Genomic DNA, 19,463 nt, shown 5'->3' with positions numbered 1-19,463 from the left:
GGGCTGATACAAAGTTGTTCATCAGAAATTCTCATTGGCTTACAGAAATAACATTGATTAGTAATTGACTATACATTGTTAACCTATAGGATGTGGGTTATAGTGTCTGGTGCAGCATTATTAGGTTAATTTCTAGCTACTTGTGGCAATAACGAGCAGTTTCAGGAGATGAATGTGTAGCTCAAAGGAGGGAGTAGAACGTGATTGCCGCTTCCTTTTAAATGTCTCTCTGGGCCTGATAATTTAAAAACACTTGCATTACTGAGATAAAAGTTGTTTTCTTTATTTATCTGGAGCCAAACCCACAATATCTCTCAGGTATGCCTGTATAAAATGAATGCATGTCAAAGAATTATTAACAAATTTACAATTGATTCAGAGGAGAATTTATTTATTTATTTATTTATTTATTTTTTTGAGACAGAGTTTCGCTCTTGTTACCCAGGCTGGAGTGCAATGGTGCGATCTCGGCTCACCACAACCTCCGCCTCCTGGGTTCAGGCAATTCTCCTGCCTTAGCCTCCTGAGAAGCTGGGATTACAGGCACGCGCCACCATGCCCAGCTAATTTTTTGTATTTTTAGTAGAGACGGGGTTTCACCATGTTGACCAGGATGGTGTCGATCTCTTGACCTCGTGATCCGCCCGCCGCAGCCTCCCAAAGTGCTGGGATTACAGGCGTGAGCCATCGCGCCTGGCCATTTATTTATTTATTTATTCATTTATTATTTTTTGAGATGGAGTCTCACTGTGTTGCTCAAGCTGGAGTGCAGTGGTGTGATCTTGGCTCACAGCAACCTCCGCCTCCCAGTTTCAAGTGATTCTTCTGCCTCAGCCTCTTGAGTAGCTGGGACTAAAGGTGTGCACCACCACACCCGTCTGATTTTTTTGTATTTTTGGTAGAGATGGGGTTTCACCATATTGGCCAGGCTGGTCTCTAATTCCTGACCTCATGATCTGCCCACTTCAGCCTTCCAAAGTGTTGAGATTACAGGCGTAAGCCACCTCACCCAGCCCAGAGGAGAATTTAAAGTGAACTCCTAAATTGTTGGCAATTAGGAATGTTAAAAAGAAGTTACAAACAGATGCAAAACATGATCAATACCCACAGGCAATAACTGCATTCCACTGGACAAAATATATTTGCATTTCTATGCACAAGAATCATTTGCATAATTATCAGTTTTCTACAATTTTTAGAGTTGTAAAATAGCTCAAGGACAATGAAAGACACAGGGAACCTGGACGAGTGTGCTAAGGCAGGTTATCAAGTAATCTTTTTCATGCTTTCAAAGCTTTTAACAACCTTCACGAGGCTGTCCTCTCCTTGAAACAGGTGCTGTGTCTGACTGTACCCCCTACGTATAGACCATTCATTACTGCTTGATGGAGTGATCGGACATCTGTTGATTTTTTTCCCTAACCTTCTTAGTGCCCCTTTTGGAAGTAAAAACAGAATATTTTGGGGTGTGGCGGCTGATACCTGTAATCCCAGCACTTTGGGAGGGTGAGACAGGAGAATCATTTGAGTTCAGGAGTTTGAGACCAGCCTGGGCAACATGGCAAACCCAGTCTCTACAAAAAAAATGACAGAACTTAGCTGGGCATGGTGGTGCGTGCCTGTAGTTCCAGCTTCTTGGGGGACTGAGGTGGGAGGATAGTTTGAGCCTGAGCAGCCAAGGCTATAGTGAGCCTTGATCACACTACTGCACTCCACCCTGGGCTGGACAGAGCAAGACCCTATCTCAAAAGCACAAACCCAGCCCAGAATATTATTAAATTTTAGCTAGATATTGTTGCTTGTGAAAAGTTCTCAACCTAAAACGTTTTCTTTCCAAAAACAAAACAAAACAAAACAAAATAAATAAAGGATTGGGAGAGGATTGGATTGGTAAGTGTTAGAGAGAGACACAGTCAGCTGTGCATAGTGGGTCATGCCAGGCTTGTAATCCTAGCACTGTGGGAGGCCAAGGCGGGAGGATCACTTGAGGCCAGAAGTTCAAGAGCAGCCTGGCCAACATGGTGAAATCCCATCTCTACTAAAAATACAAAAATTAGCCAGGCACAGAGGTGCACACTTGCAATCCCAGACACTCAGGGGGCTGAGACAGGAGAATCACTTGAACCCAGGAGGTGGAGGTTGCAGTAAGCCGAGATGGTGCCACCGCACTCCAGTCTGGGCAACAGAGTGAGACCGTCTCAAAAAAAAAAAAAAAAAACAACACACACACACAGTCTTATGAGAAATTTTAAAATGATTTAACATCACATTGTAGCCCAGTGGTTCTTAACCAGGGACAATTTTGTCCCCCAGGAGACATTTCACAATGTCTGAAAACATTTCTGGTTGTCACAGCTGGTGTGAGGCAGCTACTGGCATTTAGTTGGTAGCAACCGAGGATGCTGCTAAATGTCCTATAATGCACAGCACAGCCGCCATGATAGATATTCAGCCCAAATGTCAATAGCGTAGGGAGACTGCTTTGGGGGACACCTAGAATGTTTATTCAGAGAGAATTCATGGGGACAGCATTGTAGGCACTAAAAGGATTTTATTTTCTCACTGCCAGCCTGAGTTTTCCCAAAGCATATTTATTATTTATTCCCATTTTCCCTGCCTCCTTCATCTCTCATCACTGCCCTTACCTTTGACTTCTTGCCCACTCACCATCAAAAGCCCCTTCTTTACAGCAGGTTTAAAGTAGCAGTGGGGGCAGGGCACAGTGGCTCACGCCTGTAATCCCAGCACTCTCGGAGGCTGAGGCGGTGGATCACCTGAGGCCAGGAGTTCGAGACCAGTCTGGCCAACATGGCGAAAAACTGTCTCTACTAAAAATACAAAAATTAGTCGGCCGTGATGGCAGGCACCATTAATCCCAGCTACACGGGAGGCTGAGGCAGGAGAATTGCTTGAACCTGGGAGGTGGAGGTTGCAGTGAGCCAAGATCACACCACTGGGCGACAAAGCGAGACTCCGTCTCCAAATAAATAAATAAATAATAAAGCAGCAGTGGGCTTGGAGGTTTATAGGCTTCATGGTGGGCCAAACTGAGAGTTTCAGGATCTATTCCAGCTCCAGCCTGGCATTCACCAGGTATGGATGGCATATGACATAGAGGCATGTGACGTGACCTCTGTGGGCCACAGGCTCTCTGATTTCTGGAAAGTAGAAGTCGGACTAGATTGACTTATCTCTCCAGGACCTTTCCACTCCAGGTACCTAGGAGTCAGGGGTGTACTGCACCCAGGGCCTGCTGGATGGAGAGGATGGTCATGGACCTCTGCAAGGGGCTTTCCCTGAGGAAGCAGAACCATTAGGTGACCATTCCTGGGGAGAAGGCAGTGCTGTGTCAGGAAGAGAGGTGCTGCATCCCCAGAAGGGGACCTCAGATGAACCTCTCACATCCCATCGCTGCCCCCAGCCTTGCTCCCCTCCCAGACCCTGGCACCGCTCTGTTGATCCCTTGGGTGTCTTGCCTGTCCCAAGCAGGCATCTGATCCTCTCTCAAGGGTGAGATTAAAGCCTGCGAGTGTCTCCCTTCCTGAGGGATTACCTTGCTGAAAAGGAGTCTTGGCCTCGTGCAGTGGCTCACACCTAGGACACTGGGAGGCCAAGGGAGGAGGATGCCTGGAGCCCAGGAGTTCAAGGCCAGCCTGGACCACAGAGTGAGGCCTTGTCTCTACAAAAAAATTAAATAAATTAGCCTGGCATGGCAGTGCACATCTGTAGTCCCAGCTACAACAGAGCAAGACCCTGTCTCTAAAAATAAAAATGGCCAGGTGTGGTGGCTCACACCTGTAATCCCAGCACTTAGAGAGACCAAGGCAGGTAGATCTCCTGAGGTCAGGAGTTTGAGACCAGCCTAGCTAACATGGCAAAACCTTATCTCTACTAAAAATACAAAAATTAGCTGGGCGTGTGCCTGTAGTCCCAGCTACTTGGGAGGCTGAGGTGGGAGAATCTCGACCTGGGAGGCGGAGGTTGCAGTGAGCCGAGATCACACCATTGCACTCCAGCCTGGGCAGCAGAGTAAGACTCTGTCTCAAAAATAATATAAAAAAAAACAAAAATGAGTTTTGTTTCTTTTTTTTTAAAGAGGTTTCTTCTCTGATTATAAAAGTATACTGAAGAAAATTTGGAAAGTAAAAAGGCAAAAAAACTGCCACCAACAATTTCCCCTCTCTTTCCATATGAGAGTGTTGGTACCTTTGAAGGTTAATAGGGAGCTCTTTGATCTTTTAAAAAAATTATTGGCCAGGCGCAGTGGCGCACACCTGTAATCCCAGCACTTTCGGAGGCTGAGGAGGGTGGATCACAAGGTCAGGTGTTCGAGACCAGCCTGACCAACATAGTGAAACCCTGTCTCTACTAAAAATGCAAAAAATTAGCCGGTCATGGTAGTAGGTGCCTGTAACCCCAGCTACTTGGGAGGCTGAGGCAGGAGAATCACTTGAACCTGGGAGGCAGAGGTTGTAGTGAGCTGAGACCGTGCCACTGCACTCCAGCCTGGGCAACAGTGTGAGATTCGGTCTCAAAAAAAAAAAATTGTTGGAATGATTAAGTGCAATCATGAAAACATGTAAAAAAGAACTTAGTACAACGTCTGCCACATGTAAATGCACATCAAAGGTTAGCTATTAGCTGGCCTCGGTGGCTCACGCCTGTAATCCCTGCACTTGGGAGGCCAAGGTGGGCAGATCACCTGAGGTCAAGAGTTCAAGAGCAGCCTAGCCAACATGATGAAACCCCATCTCTACTAAAAATACAAAAAAAAAAAAAAAAAAAAAAATTAGCAGGGCATGGTGGTGAGCACCTGCAATCCCAGCTACTTAGGAGGCTGAGGCAGGAGAATTGCTTGAACTCAGAAGGTGGAGGTTGCAGTGAGCTGAGATCACGCCATTGCACTCCAGCCCAGGCAACAGTGCAAGACTCCATTTCAAAAAAAAAAAAAAAAGATTAGCTATTACAAGTCCTACTTCTGTGATATGAATATTCATATTTTTCCCTAATTCAAGAATGAACACGAGAGCATTATCAATGATCGACTCTGAAAAAAAGATTCCAGGTGGGTTTTTACAATACAATTTAATTAGCAGGAATTTTTTTTAGTAGTTTTCCATTCATAGAAAATGTAAGCAGATTAGCCCAGAGAGTTCCATATGTCCCCATCCTATATCCATGTCCCCAGTCACAGGGACAGTTTCCCTCATTAACATTTTGCCTTAGTGCGGTACATCCAGGTGGATCTTTTTTTTTTTTTTTGAAATGGAGTTTCGCTCTTGTTACCCAGGCTGGAGTGCAATGGCACGATCTCGGCTCACCGCAACCTCCGCCTCCTGGGTTCAGGCAATTCTCCTGCCTCAGCCTCCTGAGTAGCTGGGATTACAGGCACGCGCCACCATGCCCAGCTAATTTTTTGTATTTTTAGTAGAGATGGGGTTTCACCATGTTGACCAGGATGGTCTCGATCTCTTGACCTTGTGATCCACCCGCCTCGGCCTCCCGAAGTGCTGGGATTATAGGCGTGAGCCACCGCGCCCGGCCCCAGGTGGATCTTAAATATTTCCTTACTTTGTTTTGTCAACACTCTCCATTTTTTCGCTAGCAAAACACAAGTGGCTTTTACAATAATTCTTTTTCTTTTCTGAGACAGAGTCTCACACGGTTGCCCGGGCTGGAGTGCAGTGGCATGGTCTCAGCTCACTGCAACCTCTGCCTCCCAGGTTCAAGTGATTCTCCTCCCTCAGCCTCCCAAAGTGTCAGGATTACAGGCGTGAGTCACTGTGCCTGGCCTCCTTGATCTTCTCTTGTACCCTGAGTAGTGGGTGGAGAAGAGGGAATAGGTTTGAAGGGTAGATGTCTAGCAAAGCAGATGGGAGACGGTGGTACCCACTCCGATGCCATAATTGGCGTGTCAGTGTTTACACTTCTTCCACACAAGAAGCTTTTATTGAGTGCCAACTGTGTGCCATGCTATGTATGAAGCATAATTTTAGCTCTAGAAGAGATAGCAGGAAGCAAGGCACACAGATCTGTTGGCTAGAGAATGCTATTTCCTCTCCAAAGCAGCAATTACTAATGCATGCTTTTACCAATGCAGCAATTACTAATGACATGCTTCTTTTCTTGAGGAACTTCTCTGGGCCATGAGGTAAGTCACACTTCTTGGTTTGAGATCCACCCCAGACACTGGGTTATTTGGTGATTCTACCCTGTATGATAGCAAACATAAAAGGCATCCACTTACTGGCAGTTAGCACTAAGTTAAAAAACAAAGATAAAAGAAAAGGGCCAGGTGCAGTGGCCCACGCCTGTAATCCCAGCACTTTGGGAGGCCGAGGTGGGCACATTACATGAGGCCAGGAGTTCAAAACCAGCCTGGCCAACATGGTGAAACCCCATCTCTACTGAAAATACAAAAATTAGCTGGGCATGGTGGTGGCGCGTCTGTAATCCCAGCCCCTCAGGTGGCTGAGGCAGGAGAATTGCTTGAACCCCAGAGGTGGAGGTTGCAGTGAGCTGAGATTTCACCACTGCACTCCAGTCTGGGTGACAGAGGGAGACGCTATTTCAAAAAGAAAAAGAAAAGAAATGGCATCCACACCGAACATGATCTGTCATTAGATGTAACTACATAAAAGTCAGCTTTAGATTAGTTTATATGGTATTACATTTTCAGGCTTTTTAGTTAAATATGGATTTTTTTTTTCGAATGGAGTTTTGCTCTTGTTACTCAGGCTGGAATGCAATGGTTCGATGTTGGCTCACCGCAACCTCCACCTCCCGGGTTTAAGCGATTCTCCTGCCTCAGCCTCCTGAGTAGCTGGGATTACAGGCATATACCACCATGCCCGGCTAATTTTGTATTTTTAGTAGAGATGGGGTTTCTCCATGTTGGTCAGGCTGATCTTGAACTCCCGACCTCAGGTGATCCGCTCACTTCAGCTTCCCAAAATGCTGGGATTACAGGGGTGAGCCACCGTGCTCGGTCTACATATTGATTTTTAAACTTCACTTTGTTCCTTCCCAATTTTTTTTTTTCTGCTCTCAAAACTTTATCAGGCCTTTGGAAAGTTCATGATCCTAGACAGTATGTGGGAGAGTGTGCAAGGGACTGTGGATGTGGGATGCGGTGAAGGAGACAGGTGTGTGTGTGAGAGCATGAATCACAGGGACGGGTAATGCAGGGTGACTGAGGCCTGAGATGGGGGCCCATGTGCACGTCAGAGAAGGTGGCTGGTGGCTGGTGGCTGGTGTGAGAATGAGGGTGTTCCGATTATTAAAGAATGAGGGTGTTCCGATTATTAAAGGATGTTTGGATGAAAGAGGCCGGTGTGTGTGTGTGATGGTGAGTTCTCACAATCCAGGTAGAGAATGAGGGTGAGAATGGCAAAAGACTGAGGGTGAGGGAGACTGAAAAGTCGAGGATCCCTGTGTGACTGATTTCTGCGGGCGCATGGGTGTGAGGCTTGAGAAGTTGGGTGCATGGATGATGGTGACCAACGGGAGGGTGAGCGTGTGTGTGTGTGTTTGTGTGCGCAGAACTCACCTGTGATTGTGAATGCCAGATGTTGCCCGTAGTGAGCAGCGGCAGGTGTGCGTGTGTAGGGCCTGCGCCTGAATGTGCAAGTTGGTGCAAGAGTGAGCGAATGGGAATGAGTGTGACTGATGGGGTGAGCGTGGCCGGGTGCCCGTGTGATTGTGCATGTCAGATGTTGGTGGGGATGAGTGTGACAGCGCACGTGTGTAGGGCTGGTATGTGATTGTAAATTAGGATTTGGGTGGGGGGTGCCGCGGCGGGGCGCGCGCACGGCAGGCGTGGGCGGGGGGCGCGTGGTCGGGTGGGCGCGCGTGGGGGGCGCGCGGCGCGGGCCGGGGGCGGGGATACTGCGGCGGCCGCGGCGGCGCGGACACGGCCCGGTCGCCCCCAGTGGCAGGCGCGGCGCGGAGCGAGCGGGCGCAGCGCGGAGCTCGGGCCCATGGTGCGCCCGTGTCCGTCGGTCGGGCCGCGCGGGCGGCTCCGCGCGTGGCCCGGCGCTCGCGAGCTCGCCCCCTCGCTGCGGGCCCGGTCCGCCCGCTGCCGCCGCCTCCTCCCCCGGGGCTGCGCGGCGCCGGCGGGCGGCGGCGCGGAGGCCGGACCGGGCGGCGGCCCAGGCAGCGCGGGGGGCGCGGCAGCTAAGGCGGGCGGCGTCGCCGACATGACGGACAACATCCCGCTGCAGCCAGTGCGCCAGAAGAAGCGGATGGACAGCAGGCCCCGCGCCGGGTGAGTGGGCCCCGGCCGGCGTCCTTCTTTGTCCGCGCCGCCCAGAGTCCGGCGCTCGGGCAGCCTGGCCGGGCCTGACAGGTTGGCTGCGCGCCGCGCCCGGCGCCATGAGCCCGGGGCAGGGCCGGGGAGGCGGGGAGGGGGTCCCTGCGCTCCAGCCCCGGCCGGCCGCTAGCCCGATCCCGGCCCTCTGGGGTTCTAGCGCCCCATGGCCTGGCCCCCCCGGCCCACCTTCCTTTAGAAACCCCGAGAAGCCGGGCCCGCCCCAGCGCTGTTTACACACTCGCGGAATTCGGATCAGCCGTATTTTCTAACCGTTTTATTGTTCCGTAATTAGTATCTGTGGTTGCGATTACGATTTGGTCAGTATCTCACCGAGCTCTGCGCTTGGAGCATTCCTGGGGAAGCCCAGATAAGCTCAGCTTTTAGGGGGCACGGCCTACGCCGCGGGTTTGCCCATCAGCGCCCCTGGCCCCAGTCCCAGGAGGCTGCGCCGAGACCACCTGCGCTCCGGTGGCCGCTTCCTCCTCCGCCTAGGGTGGACCCGAACCGGCAGCCGCAGGAGGGTGGGAGGGCTTCCTCCTGGCCTCTTAGTGACACTACCCCTTGTGTTCTCCTCCCACAATTTGGGGGGAGGATTCCCACAGCTGGGATAGGGGATGCCACCTGCTGTGCCCTTCCCGCAGCAGGAGACCCCGAGGGCAGCCTAGGCGCGGAAGAGGGGAGAGTTTTCTCGCAGGTGGGGAGAGGGGACGGGTTGGTATTTTGCGCCTCGCCGTCTTCCTGTTCGGAGGATGGCGGCGTGACCTGTGGAGGTTTGCGGGGTTCTCGAATTGCCTGCCATAGACTTACCTGGGCGTGAGGGGAGGGGGTGGGAAGGACGGGGGTGGGCGTTGGTGCAAATACAGATTCCCCGGCCCCGCCTAGACCCGCCAATCAGAGTTCTGGGGGGTGGGGCCTGGGGAATGTGCATTTCCACAGGCCGCGCAGGTGAGGCTGGAGCCCGTGGGAGGCTGAGCGCGGCGGCGCCGGGCGGGGCCGGCGTCCTATCTGCTCCGCCCTTCCTCGGGCGTCCGGGCCTCCCTGGGCACTTGCCGGTGGCGGCCGCTTATGGCTGCGTCAGTTGCTTGGAACAGGAGACGCAGCGGGTGGGGTGAACCCCAAGGGTGGCTTCACCAGGTGTCAGTGGAATTGAAAAAAAAAAAAGAATGGTGCTGGCGGCCATTTTGTGGGGTCTTTGTCCCTGACTTCCAGAATCTTCCGAAGAGGAGGCCTCACTGAGGTTACAGGGAGGAAACTGGCGCTTAGGGAGGTTAAGGGCTGCAGGGAAGACTCTGCAAAATGGAGATGGAACTCCGGATTGTCTGACCCAAAGACAGTTCCCTCACCCCTCCCTTCTCTGTTCTGCGTTTATTTTTTTAAACGGGGGCATGGGAGTGGAAGGTCTTGCTGTGTTGCTCAGGCTGGTCTCGAACTCTTGGCCTCAAAGAACCCTCCCGCCTCAGCCTCCTGCGTTTTTTTTTTTTTGGAGACGGAGCCTTGCGCTGTAGTGCAATGGCATGATCTCGGCTCACTGCAGCCTCCACCTCCCAGGTTCAAGCGATTCTCCTGCCTCAGCCTCCTGAGTAGCTGGGATTACGGGCACCTGCCACCACACACGGCTAATTTTTGTATTTTTAGTAGAGACGGGGTTTTGCCATTTTGACCACGCTGGTTTCAAACTCCTCACCTCAGGTGATCCGCCCACCTCAGCCTCCCAAAGTGCTAGGATTACAAGCGTCAGCCAGGACACCTGGCCCTCTTGCATTTTAATAATGACAATTGACTTGAACTGTATGTCTGGAATAGTGCCTGGTGCATCCTACACCATCATTAAATATTGTAATGAATTAACATGATGAGTGGATTGTAAAATCAGGTGGTTATTAATTCGTGCCATGAGCGATTATGAGAAACCTACTATGTGCAGGAGCCACTCCAGGTGATGGGGATTCGAGGATGAATGAAAGATGACCTGCCCAACAGGTGTGTGTGTCCTCACCCTGGCTGTGCGTTAGAATCACCAGGGAAACGTAACTACCCTTTTCTGACCCATTCTAGACTTTTAAAATAAGAATTTAGGGTGGGACTTGGGAATCTATATAAATATTTTTTTCTAAGCTCCCCTGATGATTTTAATATGCAGTCAGACTTGAGAACTTCTGAGTCAGTGCATGAGAAAAAAATTCTAATCTTGTTCAAAAGTGATCATTAGCGTGATAGAAATATGAGCCGTTCATATGGAGACCCAGAAGCAGTGGTGCAGATAATTTTATTTAAAAGTGAGTTTTCTCCAAAACCAGGCTACACAGGATGAAAATAATAATAAAATAAAAGCAAGTTTTCTGGTTAGTGTTAGAACGGAGCATCACACCCCTTTTAGAGCTTGCCAGCTTTGAAACTAATCTTTCTGTTTCTTTTGAGACGGAGTTTCGCTCTTGTTACCCAAGCTGGAGTGCAATGGCATGGTTTTGGCTCACTGCAACCTCTGTCTCCTGAGTTCAAAGCAATTATCCTGTCTCAGCTTCCCAAGTAGCTGGGATTACAGGCACCTGCTACCATGCCTGGCTAATTTTTGTATTTTTAGTAGAGACGGAGTTTCACCATGTTGGCCAGGCTGGTCTTGAATTTGTGACCTCAGGTGATCTGCCTGCCTTGGCCTCCTCAAGTGCTGGGATTACAGGCGGGAGCCACCATGCTTAGCCTGGAATGGATGTATTTTATTCATTTATTTTATGTATTTTATTTTTTAGATGGAGTTTTGTTCTTGTTGCTCAGGCTGGAGAGCAGTGGCACAATCTCAGCTTGCTGCAACTTCTGCCTCCTGGGTTCAAGTGATTCTCCTGCCTGAGCCTCCCGAGTAGCTGGGATTACAAGCATGCACCACCACGCCCAGATAATTTTGTATTTTTAGTAGAGATGGAGTTTCTCCATGTTGGTCAGTCTGGTCCCAAACTCCCAACTTCAAGTGGTCTGCCCGCCTCGTGTCCCAGAGTGCTAGGATTACAGGCATGAGCCACTGCACCCGGCCAATGTATTTCTTAAACAGTGACAATAGTTTGGATTCAAATCGTGTATCGGGGTGCTGTGCATTTGTATCAATGCTCTTGTATCTAATATGCATTTTCAGGAGTAGCAACGTCAAGATGGGAATCCTGAAGTTTGGAAACATTTTGAGAAGGCCAGAGAGATGGAGGAGCTTCCTGAAATGTAACTGGAGGCTGGGGGATGGCAGCATGAGCGCTAAAGTTGGTGGGTCGTTAAAGGAAGAAGAAAGGAATATGTAATGGGTCAGGCTGTCTGCTGGATACTTGAGATACATAGTGCTGTTTTGTTTGTTTTTGAGACAGAGTTTCACTCTTGTTGCCCAGGCTGGAGTGCAGTGGTGTGATCCCGGCTCATTGCAACCTCTGCCTCCCGGGTTCAAGCGGTTCTCTTGCCTCAGCCTCTAGAGTAGTAGCTGAGATTATACGTGTGGGCCACCACGCCTGGGTAATTTTGTATTTTTAGTAGAGACGGGGTTTCTCCATGTTGATCAGGCTGGTCTTGAACTCCCAACCTCAGGTGATCCACCCACCTCGGCCTCCCATAGTATTGGGATTACAGGTGTGAGCCACCACAACTGGCCTGGCCCAATAGCACTGTTTTAATCCTTAAAACAACCATGTGAGTTTTTGGAGTTAATTCTCCCATTTTATTGGCAGGGAAACAAAGATTCACTGATACTAATTTGTTCACGGTCTTGGAGGTAGTGAGAGGAGGCAGTTTTGAACCTGGTCCACCCATTTCACTTACTGGTTCTAGGCAATAAAGCTGTGGAATGGTTGGGAGATTTGTGGTTAAAAAAAAACAAAAACAAGATGCCACATGTTGTAGAGGACAGAATGCAATGATTTCTGGGGTCACTCTGCCTATGTTGTGAAGACATGCAGTTTATTTGCTGGAGGAATCCCTGACTTCAAAGTTCTTTTGTCTCTTGAGAAAGTTACCACATCCTGATGTTGAGAAAACGATTGAAATGATATAGTTAGGAAACAAGGCATTTCACCTGCGTTGCTGGAAACCCTCTTGTGACATCGTGTCCTTTGCTAATGGCTGAATGGAGTTCCTCTCATGGTGACACAGCAGGGATTGTTTGTTAGGAGCCAGGATGCAGGAGTCCGTCGAGGAGCTGGGTTTACACTAGGCTCTGCTGCTTACTAGCTGTGTGATCTTGGGAAAATAACTTTACCTCTCTCAGTTTCCGTTGATTCATCTTTAAAATGGAAATAATGCCGAATAATGCAGTGGCTCATGCCTGGAATCTCAGCACTTTGGGAGGCTGAGGTGGGTGGATCTCGAGGTCAGGAGATCAAGACCATCTTGGCCAACATGGTGAAACCCTGTCTCTACTAAAAATACAAAAAAATAGCTGGGTGTGGTGGCGTGCACCTGTAGTCCCAGCTACTCAGGAGGCTGAGGCACAAGAATCGCTCGAACCCGGGAGGCGGAGGTTACAGTGAGCTGAGATCACACCACTGCACTCCAGCCTGGCAGCAGAGTGAGACTGTCTCAAAAAAAAAAAAAAAAAGGAATAACAATAATTATATATCTCATAGAGTTGTTTAGTCCATGTAGAGTTCAGAAGAGTAAGTGCTCAGTATGCCTTAGGTGTTTACTAGAGCTAATGGTGATAATTAAGTGCTGTAGAAGGTTTGCTGTTGGGTCTGCAGCGTGCTTCTTTGAGAGGGGGGCCTTTTATGAGAAATTTAGAAGTATTATGAACTTCATTGCTTTTTCCTGATCGAATTCAGGAAAATGAATAACTATCGAGAGCATTCCATCCAAGTATGTCGAGGCCCTGGTGTGATGTTGTGGCAGTGATGGGAGCTTAGATACCAGGTGGCCCAAGGCTTCACCTCGGTGTAACAGTCTACGTTTTGTGGCCACATTGGATGAGGGTGCTTGGATGCTTGCTGCATTTGGATTTGGGGGACTAGGAAGTTTTGAATATGAATCAGATTGAGAAAGAAGAGCTGAATATTTAGGTACATTGTCTACCATGATTTTTTAAAACAGCTTTATTGAGGTATAATTTACATAGCATACATCTATTGAAAGTGCACAAACCATTGATTTAAAAAAAAAAGTAAATGTATAGAGTTACACAACAGTCACTCCAACGCGGGTTTTGAACATCTCCATCACCTCCGAACGTCTTCTTCAGCCCATCTGCGATTCATCCCTGTCCTCGCCCCAGTCCCAGTCAACCAGTGGGCCTCTTTCTGTTTCCATAGGTTTGCCCTTTCTGGAAATTGTGTATCAATGGAATCACACCACATGCTGCCTTTTGTGTCTGGCTGCTTTCATTTAGCATGAAGTTTTTGAAGTTTCTTTTTATTGTGTAATAGAATTCCAGTTGGGCTCAGTGGCTCATACCTGTAGTCCCAGCGCTTTAAGAGGCTGAGGCGGGAGAATTGCTTGAGCCCAGGAGTTCAAGAGCAGCCTGGACAACATAGTGAAACCCTGTCTCTACAATAAATAAATAAATTTTTTTTAAAAAGCCAGGCCTGTGGTCCCAGCTACTTGGGAGGCCTGTCAACACTTTGGGAGGCTGAGGTGGGTGGATCACCTGAGGTCAGGAGTTCGAATCCAGCTTGGCCAACATGGTGAAACCCTGTCTCTACTGAAAAAAAAAAACAAAAAACCAATAGTTAGCTGGGCATGGTTGTAAGTGCCTGTAATCCCAGCTACTTGGGAGGCTGAGTCAGGAGAATTACTTGAACCTGGGAGGTAGAGGTTGCAGTGAGCCAAGATTGTGCCACTGTATTCCAGCCTGGGCGAAAGAGCGAGACTCAGTCTCATTAAAAAAAGAAAAAAGGCCAGGCGCAGTGGCTCATGCCTGTAATCCCAGCACTTTGGGAAGCTGAAGCAGGAGGATCATGAGGTCAAGAGATCGAGACCATCCTGGCCAACATGGCAAAACCCCATCTCTACTAAAAATACAAAAATGAGCTGGGTGTGGTGGTGGGCGCCTGTAGTCCCAGCTACTTGGGAGGCTGAGGCAGGGGAATTGCTTGAACCCGGGAGGCGGAGGTTGCAGTGAGCCGAGATCATGCCACTGCACTCCAGCCTGGTGCCTGGCGACAGAGCGAGACTCCATCTCAAAAAAAAAGAGAGAACAGAGAAAATTGATAAAGGAAATGCTGGCATTAGTTTTCCTTCAAAGACAATCACAGTGAACACAAACCTGTTAGCAGATGATGTTTTCTTCCTGTTTGTTTCTGTGTGTACATTGCTTTATGAGTAGGAAGCATGTAGCACATGGGTTTTTATTTATTTATTTTTTGAGACAGGATCTCACTCTTTCTCAGACTGGGGTGCAGTTACACAGTCAGTGCTCACTGTAACCTCTGCCTCCTGGGCTTAAGTGATTCTCCCACCTTAGTTTCCCAAGCAGCTGGGACCATAAGTGTGTACCAACACACTTTTTAGATACTCTATAGAGATGAGATCTCATTATATCACCCAGTGTGGCATGTAGGTTTTTATGTTTTACTTTTTCTACTTAGCATTTTACTATAAAGCATTTTGTGTATTATAGTGTACTTATCAGCAAATGACATTTCATTTTATTGATTGATTGTTTTGAGCTGGAGTTTCACTCTGTTGCTCAGGCTGGAGTGCAGTGGTGTGATCTTGGCTCACTGTAACCTCTACCTCCTGGTTTCAAGTGATTCTCCTGCCTCAGCCTCCCAAGTGGCTAGGACTACAGGCATACACCACCATGCCGGGCTAGTTTTTGTATTTTTAGTAGAGATGGGGTTTTGCCATATGCAAATGAAATTTTAAATGACAGCATATTTCTTTTTAAAAAAATTTTTTTCTTTTTAAAAATTTTAAATTATTTGCTTTAGTCTAAGGTATTTTGTTAGACAGCATAATATTTCTTTGAATAGACATCTCAAATTTACTTAACCAGTACCTTATATTCTCATAAGTTGATTTGTATTTTATTTTCACTTTAGAAATAATGTTTTCTTTTTCTTTTCTTTTTTCGAGACAGAGTCTCACTCTGTTGCCCGGGCTGGAGTGCAGTGGCGTGATCTCAGCTCACGCAAACTTCTCTCTCCCGGGTTCAAGTGATTCTCCTGCCTCAGCCTCCCGAGTTGCTGGAATGATAGGCACGCGTCACCACATTTGGCTATTTTTGTATTTTTAGTAGAGATAGCGTTTGACCATGTTGCCAACTCCCAACCTCAGGTGATTGACCCACCTCTGTTTCCCAAGCTGCTGGGATTACAGGCATGAGCCACTGCACCTGGCCACGAGTAATGTTTTCATTCTGAATCCTGGCCCTCCAAAAGCAAACAAAGAGAAAGTGGAGAGAGGCACTGACTCCTGCCCCCGGCCTGAGAAGTCGCCTGTCTGGGATCGGATAAGCCTGATCAACAAAGAAGCACTCAAAACTGCAGTTTGAAAGGGCATCCAGATTTCTGCACAGTCACAGAAACGTTCACAGAGGTTTATAGCATGAAGACTGAAAATAACTACTGTTGATTCATCCATTCATTCACTCTATAAATATTTACTGAGCACTGACTCTGTCTCTGGCAGTTTAATATTAGGGATATAGCAGTCAACACATGGAACAGAAATCCCTGACAGCATGGGGCTTCCATTCTAGCCACACACAGTAGATTTTCTTGTAAGAGTTTTGTTAAACTCTATTGGTTTATTGGGTGCCAGCATCATGTCTTAGGTTTTTTTTTTTTTTTTTGAGACAGAGTCTTGCTCTGTTGCCCAGACTGGAGTGTGGTGGCACAATCTTGGCTTACTGCAACCTCCACCTCTCAGGTTCAAGAGATTCTCGTGCGTCAGCCTCCTGAGTAGCTGGGATTACAGGCGCTCGTCACCATGCCCGGTTAATTTTTATATTTTTAGTAGAGACGGGGTTTCACCATGTTTGCCAGGCTAGTCTCAAACTCTTGACCTTGTGATCTGCCTGCCTTGGCCTCCCAAAGTGCTGGGATTACAGGCTTGAGCCACTGTGCCCGGCCATTCGTAGAGTTCTTAGACCCCAATGTGTGTTGCTCACGGAAGCTACTATAGCAGTGCCAGCCGCCATAGCGGGGTTGGAGGGAGGAGGCAGGTGTGCCTGGCAGTGCCAGTGGGGACCCTTGGTATGTCCCTGCTGTGTTCCTGCCATTTGGATTCCTCCCTACGTCGCCATCTAGACAATTCAGAGGTGGCTCTCAGATTCTACAACGAAATGAGATTGCCAAACTTTGGCTAAGAGGGCTGGCTCCGGGGTCAGCCTGCTGGACTCACAGCCTGGCTCTGTCCCTTACAGACTGCAAGACCCTCTGAGGTGCAGTGTCCTCATCTACAAGAGGGCAGGGGTAGAAGCCCCGACTGTAGGACGGCTGGGAGGAGCGAGGCAGGTAACTCGAATTGAATGAGGGCTTTGCCACAGCGCTTGGCACACGTACTCAGCACTTTCTCATGTCTTTGCTTGTTTTTTTTTGGTGTCTAGGAAATTGCCTTCCACCGGATTCTGCTCTGTTCTCTGGAATCTCGTAGGCCCATGCTGTGTGGGGTTGCCAGCCAGGTGCTTGGCCTAGATAGACCTGCGTTAGCACCCATGACCGAGTGTGTTGGGTAAACACAAGTGCATGAGGTGAGAGGGGAGTGTTGGGCACAGGGGCATGTGAAAGGGCCAGGAGAGTGAGTCATCAGCCCATGCTCAGTGACGGAGCTCCTGTCTGTGCCAGGCCTGCAAGGGGAGACGAATGGTATCTGGTCTCTGACCTGCAAGCTCATGGCAAGATCAGAGGCTGCGGACAGAGCTGTGTGCTGTTTGGGCAGCAGGGTGAGCTTGATTATTTTATTTTTATTTTTTTAAATGTTAATTAAAATTTTTTTTTTTTTTGAGATGGCGTTTTGAACTCCTAGGCTAGAGTGCAGTGGCGCGATCCTGACTCACTGCAACCTCTGCCTCCTGCGTTCAAGGGATTCTCCTGCCTCAGCCTCCCAAATACCTGGGATTACAGGTGCCCACTACCACGCCCGGCTAATTTTGTATTTTTTTAGTTAGAGACAGGGTTTTGCCATGTTGATCAGGCTAGTCTCGAACTCCTGACCTCAGGTGATCTGCCCATCTCAACCTCCCAAAGTTCTGGGATTACAGGCGAGAGCCACTGTGCCGGGCCTATTTTTATTTATTTTTGAGATGGAGTCTTGCTCTGTCACCCAGGCTGGAGTGCAGTGGTGTGATCTCGGCTCACTGCAACCTCCGCCTCCTGGGCTCAAGTGATTCTCCTGCCTCAGCCTCCCAAGTAACTGGGATTACAGGTGCCTACCACTAATGCCTGGCTAATTTTTATTTTTTATTAGAGACGGGGTTTCACCATGTTGGCCAGGATGATCTCGATCCCAATCTCTTGACCTCGTGATCCACCCACATCGGCCTCCCAAAGTGTTGGGATTATAGGTGTGAGCCACTGCGCCTGGCCTATTTCATTTTTAAATTAGAAAAAAGTGTACTGAGTCAGAGTCACGTGGTTTGATACTTAAGAGGCGCAGAGGTGTAGCCGTTGCAAAGTTAGCTTCCCTCCCACTCTCTCTAGTCAGCTACCCTGCACCCTTACCCAGCCAGCAGTCTCATCAGTTTCTAATGTGTTGTTCCAGAAATTTTTAAGCATTTATCAAAAAAAGCATATGTACCTTTATACAGATAGACAGATTTTTCTTTTTTATTCAATTATTATGCCCTACACAGTACATTTTTTTTTTTCACTTAGCAATACATTCTGGTAAACAGAATCAGAAGCAGCGTGTAGTTCTTTTTTTTTTTTTTTTTTTTGAGACAGAGTCTTGCTCTGTCACCCAGGCTGGAGTGCAGTGGCATGATCTCAGCTCACTGCAACCTCCGCCTCCTGAGTTCAGATGATTCTCCTGCCTTAGCTTCCTGAGTAGCTGGGATTACAGGTGCCTGCCACCACGCCCGGCTAACTTTTGTATTTTTAGTAGAAACAGGGTTTCTCCATGTTGGTCAGGCTGGTCTCAAACTCCTGACCTTGTGATCCGCCCACCTCGGCCTCCCAAAGTGCTGGGATTACAGGCGTGAGCCACCGCTTTTGGCCGGCAGCATGTAGTTCTCTTCCCTTTTTTGGCCATCACCGAAGCAGGAGCGGCCAAAATGTGAAGTTTAATCCCTTTGTGACTTCCCACTGAAGCAAGAACCGCAAAAGGCATTTCAGGGCACTCCCACATTCACAGGAAGATGATGTCTTCCCCTCCTTCCAGAGAGCTGACACAGACACAACGTGCCATCCATGCCCATCCGAAAGGATGATGAAGTTCAGGTTGTACGAGGACACTATAAAGGTCAGCAAATTGGCAAAGTAGTCCAGGTTTACAGGAGGAAATACGTTGTCTACATTGACCAGGTGCAGCAGGAAAAGGCTAATGGCACAGTGTCCACGTAGGCATTCACCCAGCAAGGGGGTTATCACTAGGCTAAACTGGACAAGGACCATAAGAAGATCCTTGAACAGAAGCCAAATCTCACCAGGTAGGAAAGGAAAAGGGCAAACACAAGGAAGAAACAGTTGAGAAGATGCAGGAATAAAGTGATCTTATATACAAGCTTTGATTAAAACTTGAAAAGAAGGGCCGGGCGCGGTGGCTCAAGCCTGTAATCCCAGCACTTTGGGAGGCCGAGGCGGGTGGATCACGAGGTCAAGAGATCGAGACCATCCTGGTCAACATGGTGAAACCCCGTCTCTACTAATACAAAAAATTAGCTGGGCATGGTGGTGCGTGCCTGTAATCCCAGCTACTCAGGAGGCTGAGGCAGGAGAATTGCCTGAACCCAGGAGGCGGAGGTTGCGGTGAGCCGAGATCGCGCCATTGCACTCCAGCCTGGGTAACAAGAGCGAAACTCCGTCTCAAAAAAAAAAAAAAAAAAAAAAAAAAAAAAAAAAAAAAAACTTGAAAAGAAAAATACATTCTGGCCGGGGGCAGTGGCTCACGCCTGTAGTCCCAGCACTTTGGGAGGCTGAGGCTGAGGCTGAGGCAGGCAGATCACAAGGTCAGGAGTTTGAGACCAGCCTGACCAATGTGGTGAAACCCTGTTTCTACTAAAAATACAAAAATTAGCTGGGCATGGTGAACA

General features: G+C 48.6%; 1 protein-coding gene across 4 annotated transcripts in view; it reads left to right on the top strand.

Moving 5' to 3' along the window:
- Positions 1-7,515: 7,515 nt before the first annotated feature.
- Positions 7,516-19,463, top strand: part of ATP9A (ATPase phospholipid transporting 9A (putative)) — a 162,204-nt gene continuing 150,256 nt past the window's right edge. Inside the window, exon 1 of one of the 4 annotated variants that reach the window (XM_064382531.1) lies at positions 7,516-7,755. Coding sequence is in view for 3 of the 4 variants with exons in the window: in XM_064382526.1 (XP_064238596.1) it covers positions 8,199-8,266 (68 nt within the window). In the remaining variant the exon portion in view is untranslated. Of the gene's footprint in view, positions 7,756-8,175; positions 8,267-16,944; positions 16,965-19,463 lie in introns of those variants that run through there. The other 3 variants (XM_064382526.1, XM_064382528.1, XM_064382529.1) reach the window with 3 other exon arrangements.

The sequence above is a fragment of the Aotus nancymaae genome, unplaced genomic scaffold (genome assembly GCF_030222135.1).
Source record: "Aotus nancymaae isolate 86718 unplaced genomic scaffold, 86718_ANA_hifiasm-v0.15.2.pri h1tg000029l, whole genome shotgun sequence".
Classification (NCBI taxonomy): domain Eukaryota; kingdom Metazoa; phylum Chordata; class Mammalia; order Primates; family Aotidae; genus Aotus; species Aotus nancymaae.
Note: the sequence above shows the minus strand (reverse complement) of the source record. Positions and strands in the feature narration are given on the sequence as shown.